We start from the raw sequence: 26129 nt of genomic DNA, 5'->3' as shown, positions 1-26129 counted from the left end.
TTCAAAGCCTATACGTGAACCTTTAGGTAATTAACAGATAGGAAATCATGTTTGCATAAGCAGAACTATTGCCTTAGAGTTGAGGTGATGAAAGCATATACCTTAGATAAGAACCATCTATATGTTGTTGAAAACCTCTTTATACACGACGTTTGTAGTAGTCGACTTACACTGGTCGTTTTAATCATATATCAATATTTTGATTCCTTGCTTCGTTGTGACCCTTGACAGCGCCACGTAGATTTGTCAATGAGTAAATACGTCCCTTGGCAAATAAAGTCCGACCGTATCCAGTGATTGTCCCTGAGATTTATTGATCTTCATTGCATATGAAACAACTATTGGAAACTGACGTCGTTTAAGTTTGAAAGGCCAAGGGGATTGAGAGGGAGACATGTCCATTCTTGGGAGGTATACCAAATTACCACAACTCTTTCCGGCCATGATTTTTGCCTCTATAACATGGTTGGCCATCTTAGTTACCATTACCCTTGTTCCGTTACACAAACCCTCCAACTGATCTATGTTACGCATAAGCATAACTGGCGTTCCCACCTTCAGGCTAATGTGGTGGTTAGGCAAACCCGAAGTAGTTAGTGAACTGAGAAACTCTGGTGTGAGGATATCGACTACATTGGTGTCATGAATTTCCGACCTGTCGACAGTGTTTGAGCTGTAGTATTCCTTGATCTCACCTATAATCCATAAATGTGATTAACAATGAGTGTAATAATATAAACATGGATTTAGAAGGTTTGGGAATTAAATGAAACCTGGCATTAAATTAAGGACGTGACGATTAATTTGATCGACAACTTCTAATGTAGAAGCAAGTATCGCGCGAGTTTTGAGGTAGTCGTTAGATTGGTAATTTTGTATGAAATCAGGGTAAGTACTATTGACAATGGCAACGATTGGATCGTTGTAATCCATTATCAGAAGTTCCTGTGGCAAGTCAATGTCGGCAAATCCATCATTTGGCTCAGAGATTTTTCCTTCACCAATCTGCAACAACCAATTTGAGAAGTCAGCTATTTCTTTCTTTTCATGTTCATTTGGGCCGGATTGTAGTCGCATGTTCTGTGTCAAAGTCAAAACTTCAACCGACCGCAATATGTAAGAAGCATTTATTGCAGAGTGTACGATATCGGAACGACTTCCTCTAGGAACAACGGGCAAAATCTGTCTAAAATCACCACCGAATACGACCACCTTTCCACCAAAGATTTCCTTTGAATTACCGTATGTACGCATCACATCCTTCAAAGTTCGATAGAGTGCTTCAAAAGCATGCTTGTGTTCCATAGGTGCTTCGTCCCATATAATAAGCTTTGTCTATCTTAGAAGGTCTGCAACCTCATCATCATAGTCGATTTTGCAGGTAGAGTTATCCATTGTTGGGACAGGTATTTTGAATTTCGAATGTGCAGTTCTACCACCAGGCAATAATAGAGAGGCTATTCCACTCGTTGCAACGGTTAAACATATATCATGTTTGGACCTCAATGCACTTGCAAGCGTTCTCCACATGTATGTTTTACCAGTTCCACCGTAACCATGTAGAAAGAACACACCACCCTTTTGAGTGTGGACAGCGGTCATTATTTTTTCAAATATTTTCCCTTGCTCATCTACGAAATAGTTAGCCACATATCACAATGAGAACTGCATAACAGAGGAGGCAAGTAAACTATAATTGATAACCACAAACCTGTTAGAGCATTGGAAAGGCGGGTGAATTCGGTTCGCATTGCAGACACATCATAACTTCGTTCATCGTATATTAGCCTGTTCCCTAACTGCTGTAGAACGTACCCGTCGGGATATGGAATTGGTTTAAAGTCGTGGAGTGTTCTTCGATTTGCTTGCTGCAGTTTTTCAATCTTAGTTAATGTCAAATTCAGCAACTGTTCTTCAGTCAGCACCAAATATGTCACGGGTGCGGGTATAAAACAAAAACACAATAACATTAGATTGGTAAATGAAAATCAGAATTCCGAATACTTTAACATATGGAAATTCATAAGCACACAAATAGTAGAGAATCTGACAGCAACACCAAATTGAACACAAATTTATATTACTTTTACATATATGGGCACAACCTGCTTTGTTTACTAACTGTCTTTGTTTACTAACTGTCTTTGTTCATGAAGCAGACCATCAGCCAATAGTGTCCATGTTTCATTCCAAACATGATCAGGCCTATTAACAGCGTCAGACAAAAGCATCACCACGAAAAGCTTGCGGAGAATATGACCCGAACCCCATTCACTTGCTTCCCTAATCGCCCCTATGTATTCTTGGTCATCTTCAAGGAATCCCATTACAAAGCATGCGTCCCTAAAAGTATCATATTGTATGTCACCAACTCTGCGAATGTCTTCATAAGTATAAGGTCCCTTAACCACAGTCAACATCAGCCATAGGTAGAATAATTCTCCAGTTGTTGGGGGTACCCATATCAAACGGCCAATGGTGAAGCCCTTTTAACGCGGTTTCCAAGTTCTTCTTTTTTTTCATAAACAAATTTAGAGACAAATTGGCGATATGTGAGCTCCCGTGCTTCTTCGTACTTGCTGTTAGCAACCAACCAAGCCGTGAACATTGACTCCGTGACGCTTGCTTTTTCCAGTATATCTTCCATTCTTGTGTGATCGGGGTAGTAAACCGCCTTTTCACCTACTAAATGATAATACATTCATTCCACCGCCGGTCTCCTTCCATGAATTTTGTAAGAATATATCCTCCAACATGCCTCACATGGGGAGACATACCTACAATCCAGATATTGTTTGATCTCATCAATTGGTTCTTTGTCGGCACCGGAGCCTGAGTTTGTAGCTATTGTTGCTGTGATTCTATCGAAACCCTTATGTATATATTTGAATAGATATTTGATTGATGTACTTTGGTTGCACCACTCCATGTTAATATGTGCATGGTATTTCAAAAGGAATCTTACGCTGTAAGGTACAACATGTCGGTTGTCCAAAGAGACGCCATTTTTTTGAATGACATGGGAATTAGAACGTCTTCTATAGAGGGGATAGCCATCTGCATCAACAACCGTGTTTTCTTGGAACTTCTTGGGAAAGAATTTAGTGCATTTTTCGATTTTTCATACACTGTGAATTCATACGGGATGGACCACACGGGCCGTGCATCATGTGGGCCGACACCAGTTTGTACAAAGTTGGTTCTAACACCGGGTTCGGAATCTCAGCACAAATAATATTGTCTATGTCAGATGGTGTTGGGTATTTGCTCTAAGGGTGCAAAAAGACTAATATGTGAGCATGTGGCAATCCCCGTTTTTGAAATTCAATCGTGTACATGACTGTAAGACAATAGCACATGTTAAACAAAATACACTGTTATCAAATAAGGGATTACATATTCACATTAACAGTATTGAGAAAAGAAAGAAAATTTACATGCAATAAGGTTAGGTCTATCATGTGGCTTTAAGTTAGTCCCGGAAAGGGCACGTTGTATTTCCGGCCAAGCAGGATTGCAAGTAAACGTCACAAACAAATCAGGGAACCCTAACTTACTTGAAATGGCCATACCATCAAAATAGAGTTGATCCATGTACCGCTTGCTCCCAACAAAAGTAGATGGCAAAACAACTCTTTTTCCTCGCTTTGTTGCCGCATTAGCCTTAGTGTCGTTGCATCAATCATTCAAGTTGTTATACTTTCAAACTCGTAACTTGGATTGGTTGGTCCTTAACCAATTGAGACGCTCAGAATCCATCATTGCAAATCCATCCACTAAAAACTGTTGAAAAAGTCGTCGTGAATGAAGTAATGTTTTTGCCTCTATGTGGCGATCCTGTAGCCGGAAAGCTAGCCAATTCATGATTGATTGAAGATTTTGCCTCGTAACCTTCTGCTCGTGTTCATATCTGTGTAGTATATTTTTCCTGTATCCATCCTCTCCATAAACAAAAATGAGAGGGTATTGGTATTCTAAGTAAGCAGGATGAAATTCGGTAATTTGTTGCAAATGGCCATTGCGGGCGTGGATGATGATGTCTCGCGTTGTCTCGGGATCAATATCTCCAACAATCAGAGCAACAACTTCTGATGTCGTTGGTGTGTTGTAGACACGGCCATCCTAGGGACGATCACCGATTAATCGTATTTTCAAGTCTAAGAAAGGGTTGCCTCTCAACAGATCCCTCTCCATTCAAAATGCCTTTGCATGTGGATTGCAGTCGTCCAACATATCCTTCAACTTACAAATGACATCCCTATTTACCACATCACTGCCACTGTACATTATTTCAAAGGCGTTAGCTTTGAGTTTGCATAAGAATTACCATGGTGATATATTAATTGTTGAATGAGTATAATTACCTGAAACATTTGATCCTGTTATCTATTTCATTGTCAGTGCAAAAATATAAAGCTGAGTATACTGCAATGTCTGACCATCTTCCGGTATCAACGTCCCTATTCGGTGACATGTTTGACCATGTAGGCGTAATGTAGGCGGCCCTCTCCCATCAGCAACGGTTTTGTCGAATTTCATTCCTGGAGACGTGAAGGAAAACATGGCGTTGTAAATACGAAGGTTGCTTTGGTAGTTTTTGCTTTCGGAACTGGTACCGCTATGTAGAAGGTGTTGCAGCAGTGGCGGGGGATTCGTTAGTAACGGTAGTATAACTTTTCCGCTCCTACAGCACCACGGGAATTTAGGAACAGTGGTATGTCGTGATTTTTCCTTCCGCTCCTGATACCAAATAGAGGCATGACAAAAATGACATTCCCAAACTCGATCTCCTATGTCAGAGTATTCTGCATTGATTGGTAAATGTAGATTACAAACTAATATATAAAATTTCAAATAGATTAAAACGTTTAGAAAGTAAGCATACGTTCCAGATGGGCATCCACGCACGATTCATTATCAACTCCATCGTAATCATCATCAGAATTGTCACCCAAGTTGATATCATCTTCGGAGTTAGAGTTTGCCTCATCTGTTGCATGAGCTGCAGTGTTAGCAATTCGTGTAATATCGTTTACACGTGCATTAGACGTAGATGCCACGTCAGTGTTACGAACTTGGAGAACTGCTTGGTTAAAGTCTGCAAGTAGGTTACTGGGAGCATGAAGATTAAGCCTGGGATTTTTTTGGGGTACTCCACCTCGTACATGTCTATTGGAAGGGGATGTGTTAGTCAGGTTAGATAGGTTGTCAGTTAGAGGCTGTGGATTACATGAAGTCGGTGTCATAATGGTGGAAGGAACATCCTTTCCGAACAACGGAATATTTTCTTTGTTTGGGTGATGTAGGGCATTCTTCCTGTTAGTTAATATGATCCTCCTCCTCTTTCTAGCCATTGCATGAGCAGTTGAATATTGCAAGGAATGACAGTGAGAAGAAATAGGTGTTCCATTTGATTTGAGGTTTCCACCCATGGAACAACTACCATGTGTAGGATGGGATTCGACTTGGATGGGGGAGGTAATTGAACATTGCATGACAGTAGGTGTACGCGGGAGATTATCACGACGTGAGCCTCTCCGCTGAGCCAAAATAAATCTTCTCTGACGTCTGGCAATAGCAGCCTTCGCAATTGGATTTGAAGTGGTTTCGTATTCCATGGATTGATCAAGACATATATCAGTTTTGTATTTCAAACAGAGTTTAGTGAAGAATGAGTTCCTATTGGTACACTGAATGTTGTATGACACAATCCTGCATTGTCCTTTTTGACACTGATATTTGATGCAAATGGATTGGAGAACAAAAAGAGAGGGTAATTTGAATTTTTTCGTTTTCCCGCAAAATGGCCTAATAGATTTGAACTTTTCCATCAGAACAAAAAGTAATATTATTATAAAGCCTATAAGTGTCTTTCCATGCATTAGGTTAATATATGGCATGTAGACTGTAGGAAAAAGTGAAAGCACAGATGATTGGACAGCTGAAACAATAGGCTGCTCCCACTACTACAAAAAGAAGGTTTGAAGAAAAAGTTTGCTGACACATACCTTGCACGTGATGCTGTGTTGGTAGATTATATATTATATATAAAATATATAAAACAAATAAAACCGGAACTTGGGAGTCTGATTTGAAAAGGTGTTAAAGTGAGATAAGTCTTATAGTTGTTACACAGGTTTCAGAAAAGAGGTCTATTTAGAGGGTGAGTTGAGGTGTTGTGAGATCGATAAGTACAAAAGTTTAGGATATCGGTTTTGAGGTAGATATTATTTAGGAAAAAACATGAAGTCAAATATAATAAATCATCTATTTTGAACACTGTTTTTGGAAGCTCAAAATTAGGAAATGTATTTGAACTTTCATTGAACTTTCAAGGTTGATTACTGTGTATAACCATTATTGGAGAAATCAAAATTCAAATTTATGTTCCACATTATGAATATCGATGGAAATTGTCTAACCAATAGTAATATTATAAAGATATATAATATTGCACCAAACTGATATATAATAAACTTCCAAAAGTGCAACTGACATAATGTGTGCACTTAACATGCTTAGAAATTAAGATATAGTTTTAAGGTAGCAAAAAAGATAAGTGCATAATCCTATCTAATTAGGACTCGCAAATAGCGGCATACAACACAGTATCAAAATAGTACATGCCAATACAAAAATATTTTTCAAAATAGGAATGTTCAACTATTTGTTCTTCTCCAACTTAATGATCTTTTTAAGTTTTATCGATGAAAGTTCCCCATCACACACGGTCGTCGATTCGCTTGAGCCATCATGGTTTTGCCTTTTTGCAGTGGGTGTTTGCGGATCGGGGTTATGTTTGGATGTTATTTCTAGATCCTGCAATCACTCAAAACAAAGAAACAATAAACAACTATGCAACTTTTTGTGAATTTTTTGAATACATGAATTGCGTATTAGATGTATCATACCATAAGAATGTCACAATCATCGGTAGCAGCAGTGTTAGCTTCATCAACGCTCTCTTTTATCTGCAAAACATAAAACACATGCTCTTACCATAATCATTTAAACCAATAATCCAGGTACTTATTAAATCGATATTAAAGTACAATATCTGTGGTCATTAGATGACCTGGACTCAAAGCTTTGTTGCGGAGGGTTCATAATTGGTGTGGTTGGCCTAATAGAGAAAAATACATTCAGCATTACAGGAGGAGTATGTAAAAACAAAAGAAGTTGAAGTTGTGATCAAGTGTTACCTGTGTAGGCTCCCAAGGAGCACCAAATTGTTTAACAAACGGCTTGTCAGCTACAAACATAATAACAGAGCAGCTATCCCAACTAGGATGTCATCTAACTCTTAAAGCCAGATCCAAGCCCAACATGGCATCAAGCTTTAGGGGAAAATCCAAAGGATCTGTGATACCATCCTATAACAGAAAACGACCATGTTAAGGAGAATACAACACAACAGTAAGTTTCATTAATTATTTTGTGTTGTCTAACATGAACAACCTGTATCATTGTGTCCCGCATTTGAGCAGCTGAAATACCTAAGATTTGAGTGCATTCTCTGTCCCAGAAAATAAATTTGCAAGACGTGTCAAGGTGGAATCCTTCAACTTCAATCTTATACCTGTCGTTGGATAAGAAATACATGTTATAGATTTCCATTCAAATAAAAAACATATGAAAACATTCATACTTATAGATTTCTATTTCAGTAAAATGGCGATTATCACATTCGTATGGAGGTTTATCACCACGTGCCGATTTCGTGCATGCATGGCAGCACCGGTAGTACCATCCATAGGAAGAAGCAATAAGTTTTCTTGTCTTTGCAACCGTAGCACAGAAAGTTTCCTGCACCAACACACAAACATGGATCAATAGAAATCACATGGTTTATCGAAATGCTTCAAGTTACAACATATCACAATCAGTAAGTAAACCTTGCGCAGTTGTTTAATCTAACTCAAAGGCAGAGCAACAGCCTTACTAAGCAACTTTTGAGTGTCACTCTGTCTAACGTTCTTAGAACCCGAGCTGCGGGAGTATTGTTGAGAGTGGGAGCTGAGCTGGCTTGAAACGGTACGCAAAGCTTCCTTTAAGAAACTGCATGCAGAGCAACAGTTAACATAAGTAATCAATCTTCACAAATAATGTTATGGGATGTAACAACCCGTTTTTTTATAGTATTTATTTTATTATATTATTTTATAATTTTAGTGTGTTAAATTAATTATTTAATAGTTATGAGATTTAATTATTTATTTAATTAATTAAACTTGAGTGCATTTGTGTTTAATAGAATTAATTAAGTTATTAGAGAGTTAAATTAATTGGGCCTATTTATTAGAGTAATAAGCAATTGGGGGGTGTTATTATTTTTAAAGCCCAAAATAATAAATAAAGATAGTAAGAAAGAAAACAAGGGGTAGAGACATCATTTTATCAATTTGCTGGTTTTGAAGAATAGAAGTGGAGGAGAGGAACAAGAAGAGGAACTAGGGTTTTGGAGGAGAAAACAAGAGGTAAGGGGGAGAATCCCAAATCATTATGGGTTAGTATAATAGGGTAATGGGTAGGTTAATATATTTATATTTGCCTATAGATAAATCCTATAAAATATGTGTTTATTGATTTCTATTTTACTATGCTGAAAACTGTTGAGAAATTGGATTTTTAATGCTGGGATCAAACACCCTTGTGTTCACATCCCTTTGAAAAATGAAATGGGGAGAAAGAGGTATAGGTCACGAGTGACATCACTACATGGTGATGATGATCAAAGTGCCATGGTAGGAGTACCGTGTTCCAACCTTCCTGGTTATCGCTAATTCATGAATTGGTTGCAATGTCTTTTCTTTCTTTGGCCAATTAAACCGTGGGCCCACCATCTTTACCATAGGAACATGTTATTAATGATAATTGTTGAATTCTCAGCAATGGTAATTGAAAATCGTGGAACACTGTAGCCATAGAGTCACATGATGACTTAAATCACTACCTTCTAATTAATGCAATACGGCTACTGTTCCATCCTGTCCCAATTGAAGAAACCGAAACTGAGCACCTCTTGCCTTGAATGAACACACTAATGCCACTTGCTGTACATTCAATAATGATGTACCATTGGGAAATTAGAAGAAAGATGAACACCACTTGATATATCTTCTTTTACTGTAGCATATTTTTACATGAATAATGAATTAAGACTCTTCTTTTCATGCCCTGTTTCGGTTTGTTTTTTTTTAAAGAAGTATGATGTACCAATAAATTAATGATACATTAATGATAGAAGTGCTATTATTACTAGCTAGTAGTTTAATTAATTACATGAGTCAATGTATGAATGATTAGATGGGAAATGCTATTGGATTGTTATTGTACAAACAAAAACGTTATACTACCTTGACTTAATGTAAACACCACCACTTGCTTGAATTTAACACCATATTATACTTAGTTAATAAGAAGAAAATGCTACTGTTTTGCTAGCTGTAAGATAATGGAAACATGAAGTACCACACACACTTATTGATAAAGATGCCACTATATATTTATTTAATTTAGACAAGTGAACTACCATCATACTTATTGATGAAAAATGTGAGGAATATATATATATAAACCAATTAGTAACTGAATATATTTCCATGATTACTTTAAGGTTGAATTTTCTATAAATAGTTAGATAGAATAATTCTAATGGCTTGTTAGTTTATTATTAAGAGAGTAAATCTTATCTAATTGAGAAAATGTGAGCTAGCATATAATAATATTAATGACTAGTATTAATTAAAATGGTGGATTGAAATTGTGTGTTGATTATTATATGGGAATAATGCTTATGTGATGAGAATGTTGTGTACAATATTATGGATAATTCATTGAGTGAATTATTGTGATATGCTAAATATTAAGATAATAGAGATGATCTTAATTGCATATGTTTGATTAACATTGTACATACATTCATATCATGGATGCCTTGAAACAAAGGTGTTTTGCTTTGAAACAAAAGCGAGGCTTAGATTCTAAAGTGAATCGGAAGCGGTAAACTATATGTTTACATTTGGTGGGCTTTGGTCTTGTCCGGATCGGAAGCGTGGCTTGGATTCTAGATATTGAATCGGAAAGCGGTGAAACTTTGGGTTCACAATTCGGTACCACATGCATAGCGTCACATATCTTGCATTGAGTCACATTAAAATTATGCGATAATTGAGTATGTGAAGTTGATGTAGTTGTGATATGTGTACGAGTTTGATAATTGAAACGAGTGAAGTTTGAATACATATTTGATTAGATGTGTGAATATGTTAGAATTATGATTGTGTACTTATTTGAGAATATAACAGTAGAATTGAAATATTATACTATTTAAGCTTGTTGTATACTCGATAACATGTGAATTATGTGTTGACTACTATTATCTATTCCGTTTTACATAGTATGACTAATTACTTGAAGTATTGATTTAACCATTGTATTCTGTTATACTTTCTTCATAATGGTTCGTTTTCTCACCCTTCTGTTTTAATGTTGCCCTCGTTTGGCGACATGCAGGTTCTAGAGTTTAGTAGCCGCGTGTGACCTAGCCGGAGGTTCTTCCTTGGTTATTGGAGACTAGGTAGTGAGTCGATGCTCTGGTCATGTAACACTGGGTAGACTAGGTGTATTGAACTCATGTTATGTTTGTGTATGTATTATGCTATGACTGGCGAACTTATTTATTGGTTACATGTCTTTTGAGAGGCTTACAAGCCAAACCTTTTGATTATGTTTTATGTTGGATTGAGACTACTAGTCGATGTATGATCATGGTATGGGACATGAATCATTATAAATCACATGAGTATCATATATTTCCGCTGTGAATGCATATTCAGGTTAAATTGTGATTTGATATTGAGTGTTATTAAAATGACCAGGAGTATTATGCTGTGTAGATAAATGATGTCAGTTTTTTTTAAGGTTTTTAGTTCTTCTAATAGCATCAATGTGACGCCCTTTTTAATTATATGCATGTTATTCTCTGATTATATGTTATATATTTTGGGGTATAAAAAGGGGGTGTTACATTAGTGGTATCAGAGCATGGTCGACCAGTTTATCAATAGTCTTTAATGTTTTCTTATCTTGTTGTATTTGATTTGTGTATCTGACACGATCGATACTGTTTGTCTGGTTGTTTGGTTGTCTAGGACGATGGTTGCAGGCAAGAATGATGATGATATTGCTGAGGCGTTGAGGATGTTGGCTGGCTCCATTGGTCAGATTCCTCAAGCGAATGCTGGTAACCGAAATGGAGATGATGATGAGTACCGTGCTTTAGGGAGATTCCAGAGGAACAATCCTCCTGTTTTTAAAGGTGAACATGAACCTGATAAAGCTCAAGCTTGGCTGAAGGCAATTGCGAAGATCCTCAGAGTTATGAACTGTACTGATGCTCAGAAAGTGCAGTTTGGTACTCATATGCTGGAAAAGGAAGCTGAAGATTGGTGGAACAACAATCTTCAGAGGTTTGAAGAAGATGGCATTGAGGTTACTTGGGATCTTTTCCGTGATGCCTTCTTGGAGAACTATTTTCCTGAAGATTGTCGTGGGAAGAAAGAGGTGGAGTTCCTTGAGTTGAAGCAAGGAAATGGTACCGTTGCTGTTTATGCTGCTAAGTTTCAGGAGCTTATCAAGTATTGTCCCCACTATAATACTGCTAATGCTGAGAGATCTAAATGTTTGAAGTTTGTGAATGGCTTGAGACATGATATTAAGAAGGCTATTGGTTACCAACAGATTACCCGTTTTACTGAATTGGTTAACAAGAGTCGGATTTATGATGAGGATAGTAGAGAGAGTGCCTCTATCTATAAGAGTTTGAAAGGAAAGAATCAGGATCGTGGGAAACCGTATGAGGACAAGAGGAAACAAGCTGGTTTTGGCAAGAAGCCAAGTTGGGGAGGATCTTCTACTTCACCTAAGTGTTTCAAATGTGGAGTTGAGGGTCATAAAGCTGCTGAGTGCAAGAAAGAGGTTACTACTTGTTTCAAGTGTGGCAAGTATGGTCACATAGCTACTAATTGTAGAGGTGGTTCGAATGTGACTTGTTTCAACTGTGGAGAGAAAGGCCACTTTAGTACAAAATGTGACAAGCCAAAGAAGGAGCAAGCAAAAGGAAAAGTGTTCGCATTATCTGGTGCTGGAGCCACTACTGATGAAAGGCTAATTCAAGGTACGTGCTTCATTAATGGTACACCTTTGATTGCTATTATTGATACCGGTGCGACACATTCTTTTATTTCCTTGGATTGTGCTAGAAGATTGAATCTTGTATTATCTGATATGCGTAGAAGTATGGTTATTGATACACCTGCTATGGGTTCTGTTTCTACTTCTTATGTATGTCTGAATTGTCCATTGAGTATCTTTGGTAGAGGTTTTGGGATCGATTTAGTTTGTCTTCCTTTAGAACAACTTGATGTGATTTTGGGTATAAATTGGTTGGAATTTAATCGTGTGTATATCAACTGTTTTGATAAGACGGTCATATTCCCTGAGAATTGTATTAAAGAAGATTTATTCTTGTCCGCTAAGCAAGTCGACGAATCAGTTCAAGGTGGAGCTGAATTGTTCATGTTGTTAGCAACCTTAGATGTGCGAGAGAAGAGAACCATTGAGGAATTGCCTATAGTTTGTGAATTTGCGGAGGTATTTCCTGATGATATAATTGATTTACCACCAGAACGAGAAGTTGAGTTTTCGATTGATTTAGTTCCTGGAACTAGTCCTGTATCGATGGCTCCATATAGAATGTCCGCTTCAGAGTTGAAAGAATTGAAGAGTCAACTTTCTTGAGAAGAGATTTATTCATCCTAGTGTATCTCCGTGGGGTGCACCTGTTCTATTGGTCAAGAAGAAAGAAGGTTCGATGAGATTATGTGTTGATTATAGACAATTGAACAAAGTGACGATTAAGAACCGATATCCACTTCCGAGAATCGATGACTTGATGGATCAATTAGTTGGAGCATTTGTGTTTAGCAAGATTGATTTGAGGTCTGGTTATCATCAGATTCGCGTTAGATCTGAGGATATTTAGAAAACTACTTTTCGGACGAGGTATGGTCATTACGAATATTTGTGATGCTGTTTGGTGTGACTAATGCACCTGGTGTGTTCATGGAATATATGAATAGGATCTTTCATGACTACCTGGATAAGTTTGTTGTGGTATTCATTGATGACATATTGATTTACTCTAAGAGTGAGGAGGAGCATGCTGAGCATTTGAGGGTTGTTTTGTCCGTGTTGAAAGAGAAGAAGTTGTTTGCTAAGCTATCTAAATGTGAGTTTTGGTTAAGTGAAGTAAGCTTTCTCGGGCATGTGATTTCAAGTGGAGGTATTTCTGTTGATCCTTCGAAGATTGAGGTTGTATCCCAATGGGAGGCACCTAAGTCTGTTGCTGAGATTAGAAGTTTTCTTGGTTTGGCTGGTTATTACAGGAAGTTCATTGAGGGGTTTTCGAAGTTGTCGTTACCGTTGATGCAGTTGACTAGGAAAGGTCAAGCCTTCATTTGGACTTCGCAATGTGAAGAGAATTTCCAAGAACTCAAGAGAAGATTAACTTTTGCTCCCATTTTGATTTTGCCAGATCCGTTAGAACCTTTTGTGGTTTACTGTGATGCTTCTTTGTTGGGATTGGGAGGTGTTCTAATGCAAAGAGGACAAGTTGTAGCTTATGCTTCAAGGCAACTCAAAGTTCATGAGAGGAATTATCCTAAGCATGATTTGGAGTTGGAAGCTATGGTGTTTGTGTTAAAGCTTTGGAGACATTATTTGTTTGGATCAAGGTTTGATGTGTTTAGTGATCACAAGAGCTTGAAGTACTTGTTTGATCAGAAATAGTTGAATATGAGGCAAAGAAGATGGTTAGAATTCTTGAAGGACTACGATTTTGGTTTAAACTATCCCCCTGGTAAAGCGAATGTTGTAGCCGATGCATTAAGTAGAAAGTCATTACACATGTCTATGTTGATGGTTAGAGAGTTTGAATTGTTTGAACAATTTAGAGACTTGAGTTTGTTATGCGAAGAGACTTCTAATGGTGTGAAGCTTGGTATGTTGAAGCTTACTAGTGGTATTTTGGATGAGATTTGAGAAGGACAGAAATCTGATTTAGGTTTGGTTGATCGATTCATATTGATTAATCAAGGAAGAGGTGGTGACTTTCGAATTGATGAGAATGGTATTATGAAGTGTCGTGATCGAGTTTGTGTTCCAGATGTTGCGGACTTGAGAAAGAGGATTCTTGAGGAAGGACATAGAAGTGGTTTGAGTATTCATCCTGGCGCTACTAAAATGTATCAAGATCTGAGGAAAATGTTTTAGTGGCAAGGTATGAAGAAGGACATATCAGAATTTGTGTATTCTTGTTTGACTTGTCAAAAGTCAAAGATTGAACATCAAAAACCGTCTGGTTTGATGCAACCATTATCTATTCCCGAGTGGAAGTGGGATAGTATCTCGATGGATTTTGTTTCAGGTTTACCGAGGACATCGAGTAATTGTGAGGCAATTTGGGTCGTTATGGATAGATTGACTAGATGTGATCATTTTATTCCGATGAGGATGGATTATTCAATGGAGAGACTTACTAAGTTATACATCGAAAGAATTGTGTGCTTGCATGGTATTACGTCGAGTATTGTTTCGGATAGAGATCCGAGGTTCACTTCGAGATTTTGGGAAGGTTTGCAAAGCGCATTGGGTACGAAGTTGCGTTTGAGTTCGGTTTATCATCCGCAAACCGATGGAAAAACGGAGAGGACTATTCAATCACTTGAGGATCTCTTAAGGTCTTGTGTTTTGGAACAAGGAGGAAATTGGGATAGTTTCTTGCCTTTGATCGAGTTTACTTATAACAACAGTTTTCATTCAAGCATTGGAATGGCACCTTTCGAAGCGCTTTATGGTAGGAGGTGTAGAACTCCTTTATGTTGGTATGAGTCGGGAGAGAGTGTTGTGGTTGGACCCGAATTAATTCAAGAGACTACGAATAAGATTAAGATGATTCAAGAGAAGATGAAGGCTTCTCAAAGTTGTCAAAAGAGTTACCATGATAAGAGGAGGAAGACTCTTGAATTTGAGGAGGATGATCATGTGTTTCTTCGTGTTACGCCAATAACGGGAGTTGGTAGAGCGCTGAAGTCACGTAAGTTAACACCACGTTTTATTGGTCCTTACCAAATTTCGGAAAGAGTGGGTGAAGTAGCTTATCGGATTGCATTGCCACCGTCTCTTTCTAATCTCCATGATGTGTTCCATGTGTCTCAATTTAGGAGGTATATTGCGGATCCATCGCATGTTGTTCAGCTGGATGATGTTCAAGTAAGAGATAATTTGACGGTTGATACAACACCTATGCGGATTGAAGATCGGGAAGTGAAGAAGCTTCGTGGTAAGGAGATCGCTTTGGTGAAAGTAATATGGGGCGGAGTCGCCGATGGCAACATCACTTGGGAACTCGAGGATAAGATGAAGAAATCGTATCCGGAGTTGTTTGTTTAAGGTAACTTTCGAGACCGAAAATCTTTTAAGTTGGGGAGAGTTGTAACAACCCGTTTTTTTATAGTATTTATTTTATTATATTATTTTATAATTTTAGTGTGTTAAATTAATTATTTAATAGTTAATTATGAGATTTAATTATTTATTTAATTAATTAAACTTGAGTGCTTTTGTGTTTAATAGAATTAATTAAGTTATTAGAGAGTTGGATTAATTGGGCCTATTTATTAGAGTAATAAGCAATTGGGGGTGTTATTATTTTTAAAGCCCAAAATAATAAATAAAGATAGTAAGAAAGGAAACAAGGGGTAGAGACATCATTTTATCAATTTGCTGGTTTTGAAGAATAGAAGTGGAGGAGAGGAACAAGAAGAGGAACTAGGGTTTTGGAAGAGAAAACAAGAGGTAAGGGGGAGAATTCCAAATCATTATGGGTTAGTATAATGGGGTAATGGGTAGGTTAATATATTTATATTTGCCTATAGATAAAAAACAAAATTATTCTATAACTTTTTGACGAATCCCTAATTTTTAATCACTATTATTTTTTTATGTTATAGATTTCAATAAAATATTTTCATCTGCTTTTCTAATACTTTAGAAAAAAAATTATTTTGATTATTTAAATTATATGGTCAAATATGTTGAATGAGTAATTCTCTTATGACATTTAAATTAGTAGAACGACTCATTATTTTATAAATAAATTTGAACTTATATTATATTTTATAAAAATAGTAAAGAAATAATTACTTATTGATTAAAGTTTAATCTGACAATTTAAAAAAAAAGATTCAAAACTATTGATATTTTCTATATCTTATTATTAGCAGATTTTCATCTAAAATAAATCGTACATATCTTTTTAATTTTATTTGATACTATTTCTTATATTATAAAATTTATATTTTAATTGGAATTAAAAATATTACTTTTCTATTGACCTAGGAATTAATATTCTTTCAAATATTTCTTTATAATGTGTAAAATAAAGTTGTAATTAAAATTCTATATTATATAATAAAATATATAATTACACTTATAACATCTTTTCTTATCTCTTGAAAGTTTTGAATTAATTATACTTTTGCCAAAATTTCATTCAATTATAAATTGTAAATTTAATTCCACTAGTATTAAAATTTAATTAAATTGAAAAATGTTTAAATTCTATGAATATTTGGCGATATACCTAATTTTTAATCAATGCCATTTTTCTTTTAAATTTCAGTAAAATAATTTCATTTGGTTTTTAAATACTTGAAAATTTATTTTTATTTTAATAATCTAAATTATATGGTCAAAGTTGTCGAATGAGTGGTTATCTTGTTACAAATAAAATAGTAGAATAATTCATTGATCTACAATTAAATTTAAGTTATATTTTTTAAAAATAATATGGGAAAAAAAGTTTTTGATTAAACAATAATTTAAAAAGTTAACATATTTTGTACGAACTATTTTACTAAGAGACTTATTTTAGATCTTTAAATATTTAATGTTTTTTTTTTTAGAAAAAGAATTACTTTATTATCCAAAAACAATACGTACAACCAATCCGTAGATCTCGATAGACAACTTCAAACTACCAATCTAAGTATAATTAGCTAAAACAAAAGCTTTCAAATTCTTATGCATGCTACATCTACCTATAATGTTGTGTATAATCTCATCTTTCAACCTAAGGGCCAAAGGATTGTGTGTAATGATGATCCCATTCTGACTTTTTCATATTGATAGATTGTTTTGGCCAAGACAATTTACCATACCTATAATTTACATTATATTTTTAATGTTCTTTAACTTTAAGCTTTTTATCTTTAACTTTTTAGATATTTATCTTTTTAATTTTGTTTTTAAAATTTCTTATATCAAAAAATTAATATTCTCTAAAATATTTCTTTATAATGTGTAAAATAAAGTTTTGATTTAAATTATATATTATACATTTTGTAAGATAAGTGTAATTTCTTTTTAAAAATCTTCGCTTACTCTTAAAAATTTTAATTCAAATATACAACAACTGTAATTTTATTCAATCACGAGTTTCAAATTAAACTTTGCTAATGATAAATGTTAATTAAAATATTTTTTTTAATTTAAACATTTAGATAAAACTATAATCAATGTATAACATGAATTATGGTTTTGAATATTTCAAACAACCAAAAAATTTATAAGCATGCTACGAAGATCCCGGTAAACAACTTCAAACCACCAATATAAGTATAATTAGCTATAATAAAAGCTTTCAAATTCTTATGCACGCTACATCTACCTATAATGTTGTGTATAATCTCATCTTTCAATGTAAGGGCCAAAGGTTTGTGTGCAATGATGATCCCATTCTGACTTTTTCATATCTCATTGATTGTTTCGGCCACGACAATTTTCCATACCTATAATTTACATTATATTTTTAATATTCTTTAATTTTTAGCTCTTTATGTTTATCTTTTTAATATTCTTTAAAATATTTCTTTGTAATGTGTAAAATAAAGTTTTTATTTAAATTATATATTATATTTTTTTAAGAGAATTGTAATTTCTTTTTTATAATCTTCGCTTACTCTTGAAAATTTTAATTCAAATATACAACAACTGTAATTTTATTCCATCACGAGTTTCGAATTAAACTCTGCTACTAATAAATGTTAATTAAAATGATTTTGTTAATTTAAGCAGTTAGATTAAACTGTAATCAATGTATAAGATGAATAATGGTTTTGAATATTTCAAACAACCAAAAAAATTATATACGAGAAACAACAATATACTAGACATTTCAGAAATATATTAAAAAAACCAATCTTATTAATTATAATTATGAAATATGAGATGAATTTATCTCAAATACTAAATGATTGGTGGAACAATTGTACTACATAATTAAAATTTTAGGGCGTCATATTGCTGGGAGGACCGTGACGGCAACACGGGCCTGTCTTACAAACAACTGGATCACATGGGTGTACTGGTTCGCAACATAATGGTAATTTTTGTATGTTGATAGAGAGAGCACCCGAAGTAGCAAAAAGAAGCACAACAAACTTCAATAACATCTTCAACAAAGATTCCATTTTAATTAGATTAAAGAAAATGAAAAATAGAGCCTAATAGATGCGTGAATGACATTTTTTAGCAACAACCCTAATATATAGGTGACGAGAGAATCATCTTAAACATCATAATTGAAAATAAATAAATGTTTATAATAGGAAAATATTTTTTTATTTTATAAAATCTTTTTTTATGTTGATGCATTGGTAGTACTTTATAATTTATTTGGACCAAAGACAAATAAAATAAATAATATTAAATACGCCATTGATACCTTATTTTGACCAACTATTAATATTATATTATTATTTATTTTACTAACTACTGATATAAAATAGTATTTTTATATGTTAAAAAGATAAAAATCAAAATTAACAATTTTCATAAGAAAATTTAAGCTGTTAATTTTTACGCATATGATTGACATGCTAAATTTTATATACACTAATTATATGAAAACATCTTCCAATCCAATGATGGATATGATAATATCTTAAAATTCAACTATATACTTCTTATATAAATTTGTAGTAAAACCAATTATTTGAGGTGTCAAAAAATTATTTCATTTAATCATAATGTATACATTCATATATATATATATATATATATATATATATATATATATATATATATATATATATATATATATATAGGGAGAGAGAGGACGTATTATATGAGAATGACATTTTTATATGAGAACATGATAATGATTCTGAACCATTAGATTTTAAAATAAATGGTGGAGATTATGTGGCAATCTTTTCTCTCTCTGAACATTGATATTTTCTTCTTTTATTATTATCATATTTTCTTCCTAAAGAAGATCGTACAAATCATTTTAATTTAGTTTTTACTATTTTTGATATAAAAAATTAATATTTTTTCAAATCATTTTTTATAATGTATAAATTAAAGTTTTATTTTAAATTATATATATTAGATGTGCAATTTCGTTTTAGACAATTTCTCTTATAGTATTGAAAATCTTAAATAAAATATACAACCATCGTAATTTCATAAAATCATTAGCTTGAAATTTAACTTTGCTACTAATAATATTGTTTTAAATTGAAAAACAAAATTATTCTATAACTTTTTGACGAATCCCTAATTTTTAATCACTATCATTTTTTTATGTTATAGATTTCAATAAAATATTTTCATCTACTTTTCTAATACTTTAGAAAAAAAATTATTTTGATTATTTAAATTATATGGTCAAATATGTTGAATGAGTAATTCTCTTATGACATTTAAATTAGTAGAACGACTCATTATTTTATAAATAAATTTGAACTTATATTATATTTTATAAAAATAGTAAAGAAATAATTACTTATTGATTAAAGTTTAATCTGACAATTTAAAAAAAAAAAGATTCAAAACTATTGATATTTTCTATATCTTATTATTAGCAGATTTTCATCTAAAATAAATCGTACATATCTTTTTAATTTTATTTGATACTATTTCTTATATTATAAAATTTATATTTTAATTGGAATTAAAAATATTACTTTTCTATTGACCTAGGAATTAATATTCTTTCAAATATTTCTTTATAATGTGTAAAATAAAGTTGTAATTAAAATTCTATATTATATAATAAAATATATAATTACACTTATAACATCTTTTCTTATCTCTTGAAAGTTTTGAATTAATTATACTTTTGCCAAAATTTCATTCAATTATAAATTGTAAATTTAATTCCACTAGTATTAAAATTTAATTAAATTGAAAAATGTTTAAATTCTATGAATATTTGGCGATATACCTAATTTTTAAGTAATGCCATTTTTCTTTTAAATTTCAGTAAAATAATTTCATTTGGTTTTTAAATACTTGAAAATTTATTTTTATTTTAATAATCTAAATTATATGGTCAAAGTTGTCGAATGAGTGGTTATCTTGTTACAAATAAAATAGTAGAATAATTCATTGATCTACAATTAAATTTAAGTTATATTTTTTAAAAATAATATGGGAAAAAAAGTTTTTGATTAAACAATAATTTAAAAAGTTAACATATTTTGTACGAACTATTTTACTAAGAGACTTATTTTAGATCTTTAAATATTTAATGTTATTTTTTTAGAAAAAGAATTACTTTATTATCCAAAAACAATACGTACAACCAATCCGTAGATCTCGATAGACAACTTCAAACTACCAATCTAAGTATAATTAGCTATAACAAAAGCTTTCAAATTCTTATGCATGCTACATCTACCTATAATGTTGTGTATAATCTCATCTTTCAACCTAAGGGCCAAAGGATTGTGTGTAATGATGATCCCATTCTGACTTTTTCATATTGATAGATTGTTTTGGCCAAGACAATTTACCATACCTATAATTTACATTATATTTTTAATGTTCTTTAACTTTAAGCTTTTTATCTTTAACTTTTTAGATATTTATCTTTTTAATTTTGTTTTTAAAATTTCTTATATCAAAAAATTAATATTCTCTAAAATATTTCTTTATAATGTGTAAAATAAAGTTTTGATTTAAATTATATATTGTACATTTTGTAAGATAAGTGTAATTTCTTTTTAAAAATCTTCGCTTACTCTTAAAAATTTTAATTCAAATATACAACAACTGTAATTTTATTCAATCACGAGTTTCAAATTAAACTTTGCTAATGATAAATGTTAATTAAAATGATTTTTTTAATTTAAACATTTAGATAAAACTATAATCAATGTATAACATGAATTATGGTTTTGAATATTTCAAACAACCAAAAAATTTATAAACATGCTACGAAGATCCCGGTAAACAACTTCAAACCACCAATATAAGTATAATTAGCTATAATAAAAGCTTTCAAATTCTTATGCACGCTACATCTACCTATAATGTTGTGTATAATCTCATCTTTCAATGTAAGGGCCAAAGGTTTGTGTGCAATGATGATCCCATTCTGACTTTTTCATATCTCATTGATTGTTTCGGCCACGACAATTTTCCATACCTATAATTTACATTATATTTTTAATATTCTTTAATTTTTAGCTCTTTATGTTTATCTTTTTAATATTCTTTAAAATATTTCTTTGTAATGTGTAAAATAAAGTTTTTATTTAAATTATATATTATATTTTTTTAAGAGAATTGTAATTTCTTTTTTATAATCTTCGCTTACTCTTGAAAATTTTAATTCAAATATACAACAACTGTAATTTTATTCCATCACGAGTTTCGAATTAAACTCTGCTACTAATAAATGTTAATTAAAATGATTTTGTTAATTTAAGCAGTTAGATTAAACTGTAATCAATGTATAAGATGAATAATGGTTTTGAATATTTCAAACAACCAAAAAAATTATATACGAGAAACAACAATATACTAGACATTTCAGAAATATATTAAAAAAACCAATCTTATTAATTATAATTATGAAATATGAGATGAATTTATCTCAAATACTAAATGATTGGTGGAACAATTGTACTACATAATTAAAATTTTAGGGCGTCATATTGCTGGGAGGACCGTGACGGCAACACGGGCCTGTCTTACAAACAACTGGATCACATGGGTGTACTGGTTCGCAACATAATGGTAATTTTTGTATGTTGATAGCGAGAGCACCCGAAGTAGCAAAAAGAAGCACAACAAACTTCAATAACATCTTCAACAAAGATTCCATTTTAATTAGATTAAAGAAAATGAAAAATAGAGCCTAATAGATGCGTGAATGACATTTTTTAGCAACACCCCTAATATATAGGTGACGAGAGAATCATCTTAAACATCATAATTGAAAATAAATAAATGTTTATAATAGGAAAATATTTTTTTATTTTATAAAATCTTTTTTTATGTTGATGCATTGGTAGTACTTTATAATTTATTTGGACCAAAGACAAATAAAATAAATAATATTAAATACGCCATTGATACCTTATTTTGACCAACTATTAATATTATATTATTATTTATTTTACTAACTACTGATATAAAATAGTATTTTTATATGTTAAAAAGATAAAAATCAAAATTAACAATTTTCATAAGAAAATTTAAGCTGTTAATTTTTACGCATATGATTGACATGCTAAATTTTATATACACTAATTATATGAAAACATCTTCCAATCCAATGATGGATATGATAATATCTTAAAATTCAACTATATACTTCTTATATGAATTTGTAGTAAAACCATTTATTTGAGGTGTCAAAAAATTATTTCATTTAATCATAATGTATACATTCATATATATATATATATATATATATATATATATATATATATATATATATATATATATATATATATATATATATATATATATATATATATAGGGAGAGAGAGAGGACGTATTATATGAGAATGACATTTTTATATGAGAAAATGATAATGATTCTGAACCATTAGATTTTAAAATAAATGGTGGAGATTATGTGGCAATCTTTTCTCTCTCTGAACATTGATATTTTCTTCTTTTATTATTATCATATTTTAATCCTAAAGATGATCGTACAAATCATTTTAATTAAGTTTTTACTATTTTTGATATAAAAAATTAATATTTTTTCAAATCATTTTTTATAATGTATAAATTAAAGTTTTATTTTAAATTATATATATTAGATGTGCAATTTCGTTTTAGACAATTTCTCTTATAGTATTGAAAATCTTAAATAAAATATACAACCATCGTAATTTCATAAAATCATTAGCTTGAAATTTAACTTTGCTACTAATAATATTGTTTTAAATTGAAAAACAAAATTATTCTATAACTTTTTGACGAATCCCTAATTTTTAATCACTATCATTTTTTTATGTTATAGATTTCAATAAAATATTTTCATCTACTTTTCTAATACTTTAGAAAAAAAATTATTTTGATTATTTAAACTATATGGTCAAATATGTTGAATGAGTAATTCCCTTATGACATTTAAATTAGTAGAACGACTCATTATTTTATAAATAAATTTGAACTTATATTATATTTTATAAAAATAGTAAAGAAATAATTACTTATTGATTAAAGTTTAATCTGATAATTTAAAAAAAAAAAGATTCAAAACTGTTGATATTTTCTATATCTTATTATTAGCAGATTTTCATCTAAAATAGATCGTACATATCTTTTTAATTTTATTTGATACTATTTCTTATATTATAAAATTTATATTTTAATTGGAATTAAAAATATTACTTTTCTATTGACCTAGGAATTAATATTCTTTCAAATATTTCTTTATAATGTGTAAAATAAAGTTGTAATTAAAATTCTATATTATATAATAAAATATATAATTACACTTATAACATCTTTTCTTATCTCTTGAAAGTTTTGAATTAATTATACTTTTGCCAAAATTTCATTCAATTATTAATTGTAAATTTAATTCCACTAGTATTAAAATTTAATTAAATTGAAAAATGTTTAAATTCTATGAATATTTGGCGATATACCTAATTTTTAATCAATGCCATTTTTCTTTTAAATTTCAGTAAAATAATTTCATTTGATTTTTAAATACTTGAAAATTTATTTTTATTTTAATAATCTAAATTATGTGGTCAAAGTTGTCGAATGAGTGGTTATCTTGTTACAAATAAAATAGTAGAATAATTCATTGATCTACAATTAAATTTAAGTTATATTTTTTAAAAATAATATGGGAAAAAAAGTTTTTGATTAAACAATAATTTAAAAAGTTAACATATTTTGTACGAACTATTTTACTAAGAGACTTATTTTAGATCTTTAAATATTTAATGTTTTTTTTTAGAAAAAGAATTACTTTATTATCCAAAAACAATACGTACAACCAATCCGTAGATCTCGAAAAACAACTTCAAACTACCAATCTAAGTATAATTAGCTATAACAAAAGCTTTCAAATTCTTATGCATGCTACATCTACCTATAATGTTGTGTATAATCTCATCTTTCAACCTAAGGGCCAAAGGATTGTGTGTAATGATGATCCCATTCTGACTTTTTCATATTGATAGATTGTTTTGGCCAAGACAATTTACCATACCTATAATTTACATTATATTTTTAATGTTCTTTAACTTTTAGCTTTTTATCTTTAACTTTTTAGATATTTATCTTTTTAATTTTGTTTTTAAAATTTCTTATATCAAAAAATTAATATTCTCTAAAATATTTCTTTATAATGTGTAAAATAAAGTTTTGATTTAAATTATATATTATACATTTTGTAAGATAAGTGTAATTTCTTTTTAAAATTCTTCGCTTACTCTTAAAAATTTTAATTCAAATATACAACAACTGTAATTTTATTCAATCACGAGTTTCAAATTAAACTTTGCTAATGATAAATGTTAATTAAAATGATTTTTTTAATTTAAACATTTAGATAAAACTATAATCAATGTATAACATGAATTATGGTTTTGAATATTTCAAACAACCAAAAAATTTATAAGCATGCTACGAAGATCCCGGTAAACAACTTCAAACCACCAATATAAGTATAATTAGCTATAATAAAAGCTTTCAAATTCTTATGCACGCTACATCTACCTATAATGTTGTGTATAATCTCATCTTTCAATGTAAGGGCCAAAGGTTTGTGTGCAATGATGATCCCATTCTGACTTTTTCATATCTCATTGATTGTTTCGGCCACGACAATTTTCCATACCTATAATTTACATTATATTTTTAATATTCTTTAATTTTTAGCTCTTTATGTTTATCTTTTTAATATTCTTTAAAATATTTCTTTGTAATGTGTAAAATAAAGTTTTTATTTAAATTATATATTATATTTTTTTAAGAGAATTGTAATTTCTTTTTTATAATCTTCGCTTACTCTTGAAAATTTTAAGTCAAATATACAACAACTGTAATTTTATTCCATCACGAGTTTCGAATTAAACTCTGCTACTAATAAATGTTAATTAAAATGATTTTGTTAATTTAAGCAGTTAGATTAAACTGTAATCAATGTATAAGATGAATAATGGTTTTGAATATTTCAAACAACCAAAAAAATTATATACGAGAAACAACAATATACTAGACATTTCAGAAATATATTAAAAAAACCAATCTTATTAATTATAATTATGAAATATGAGATGAATTTATCTCAAATACTAAATGATTGGTGGAACAATTGTACTACATAATTAAAATTTTAGGGCGTCATATTGCTGGGAGGACCGTGACGGCAACACGGGCCTGTCTTACAAACAACTGGATCACATGGGTGTACTGGTTCGCAACATAATGGTAATTTTTGTATGTTGATAGCGAGAGCACCCGAAGTAGCAAAAAGAAGCACAACAAACTTCAATAACATCTTCAACAAAGATTCCATTTTAATTAGATTAAAGAAAATGAAAAATAGAGCCTAATAGATGCGTGAATGACATTTTTTAGCAACACCCCTAATATATAGGTGACGAGAGAATCATCTTAAACATCATAATTGAAAATAAATAAATGTTTATAATAGGAAAATATTTTTTTATTTTATAAAATCTTTTTTTATGTTGATGCATTGGTAGTACTTTATAATTTATTTGGACCAAAGA

At 31.2% G+C, this 26129-nt stretch overlaps 2 protein-coding genes across 2 annotated transcripts; both read right to left on the bottom strand.

The window, feature by feature from the left end:
• Positions 1-246: 246 nt before the first annotated feature.
• LOC131619471 (uncharacterized) lies at positions 247-1305 on the bottom strand. The gene is made up of 2 exons (XM_058890561.1): positions 774-1305; positions 247-695 (listed from the first exon to the last, which is right to left on the bottom strand). Exons 1-2 carry the CDS (start codon positions 1303-1305, stop codon positions 247-249), a joined length of 981 nt encoding a protein of 326 aa, XP_058746544.1.
• Positions 1306-1335: 30 nt separating this feature from the next.
• LOC131619470 (uncharacterized) lies at positions 1336-2647 on the bottom strand. Its single transcript, XM_058890559.1, has 5 exons — positions 2495-2647; positions 2136-2402; positions 1969-2046; positions 1712-1868; positions 1336-1631 (listed from the first exon to the last, which is right to left on the bottom strand). Exons 1-5 carry the CDS (start codon positions 2645-2647, stop codon positions 1336-1338), a joined length of 951 nt encoding a protein of 316 aa, XP_058746542.1.
• Between the last annotated feature and the right edge of the window lie 23482 nt (positions 2648-26129).

This window comes from Vicia villosa, linkage group LG7 (genome assembly GCF_029867415.1).
Source record: "Vicia villosa cultivar HV-30 ecotype Madison, WI linkage group LG7, Vvil1.0, whole genome shotgun sequence".
In the NCBI taxonomy this organism is placed as follows: Eukaryota; Viridiplantae; Streptophyta; class Magnoliopsida; order Fabales; family Fabaceae; genus Vicia; species Vicia villosa.
This window is presented reverse-complemented; position numbering and strand designations above follow the sequence as displayed.

Bases quoted from the DNA above. Each gene is read 5' to 3' on its own strand.
- LOC131619471 (XM_058890561.1), bottom strand. From the start codon at position 1,305: ATGGAACACAAGCATGCTTTTGAAGCACTCTATCGAACTTTGAAGGAT. The intron at 696-773 runs GTTTCATTTAAT...TATGGATTATAG, and splicing joins CGTCCTTAATTTAATGCCAG to GTGAGATCAAGGAATACTAC.
- LOC131619470 (XM_058890559.1), bottom strand. From the start codon at position 2,647: ATGGAAGATATACTGGAAAAAGCAAGCGTCACGGAGTCAATGTTCACG. The intron at 2,403-2,494 runs GTTAAAAGGGCT...ACTGTGGTTAAG, and splicing joins AAGAAGAACTTGGAAACCGC to GGACCTTATACTTATGAAGA. The intron at 2,047-2,135 runs GTAAACAAAGAC...TGTTGCTGTCAG, and splicing joins TTCATGAACAAAGACAGTTA to ATTCTCTACTATTTGTGTGC.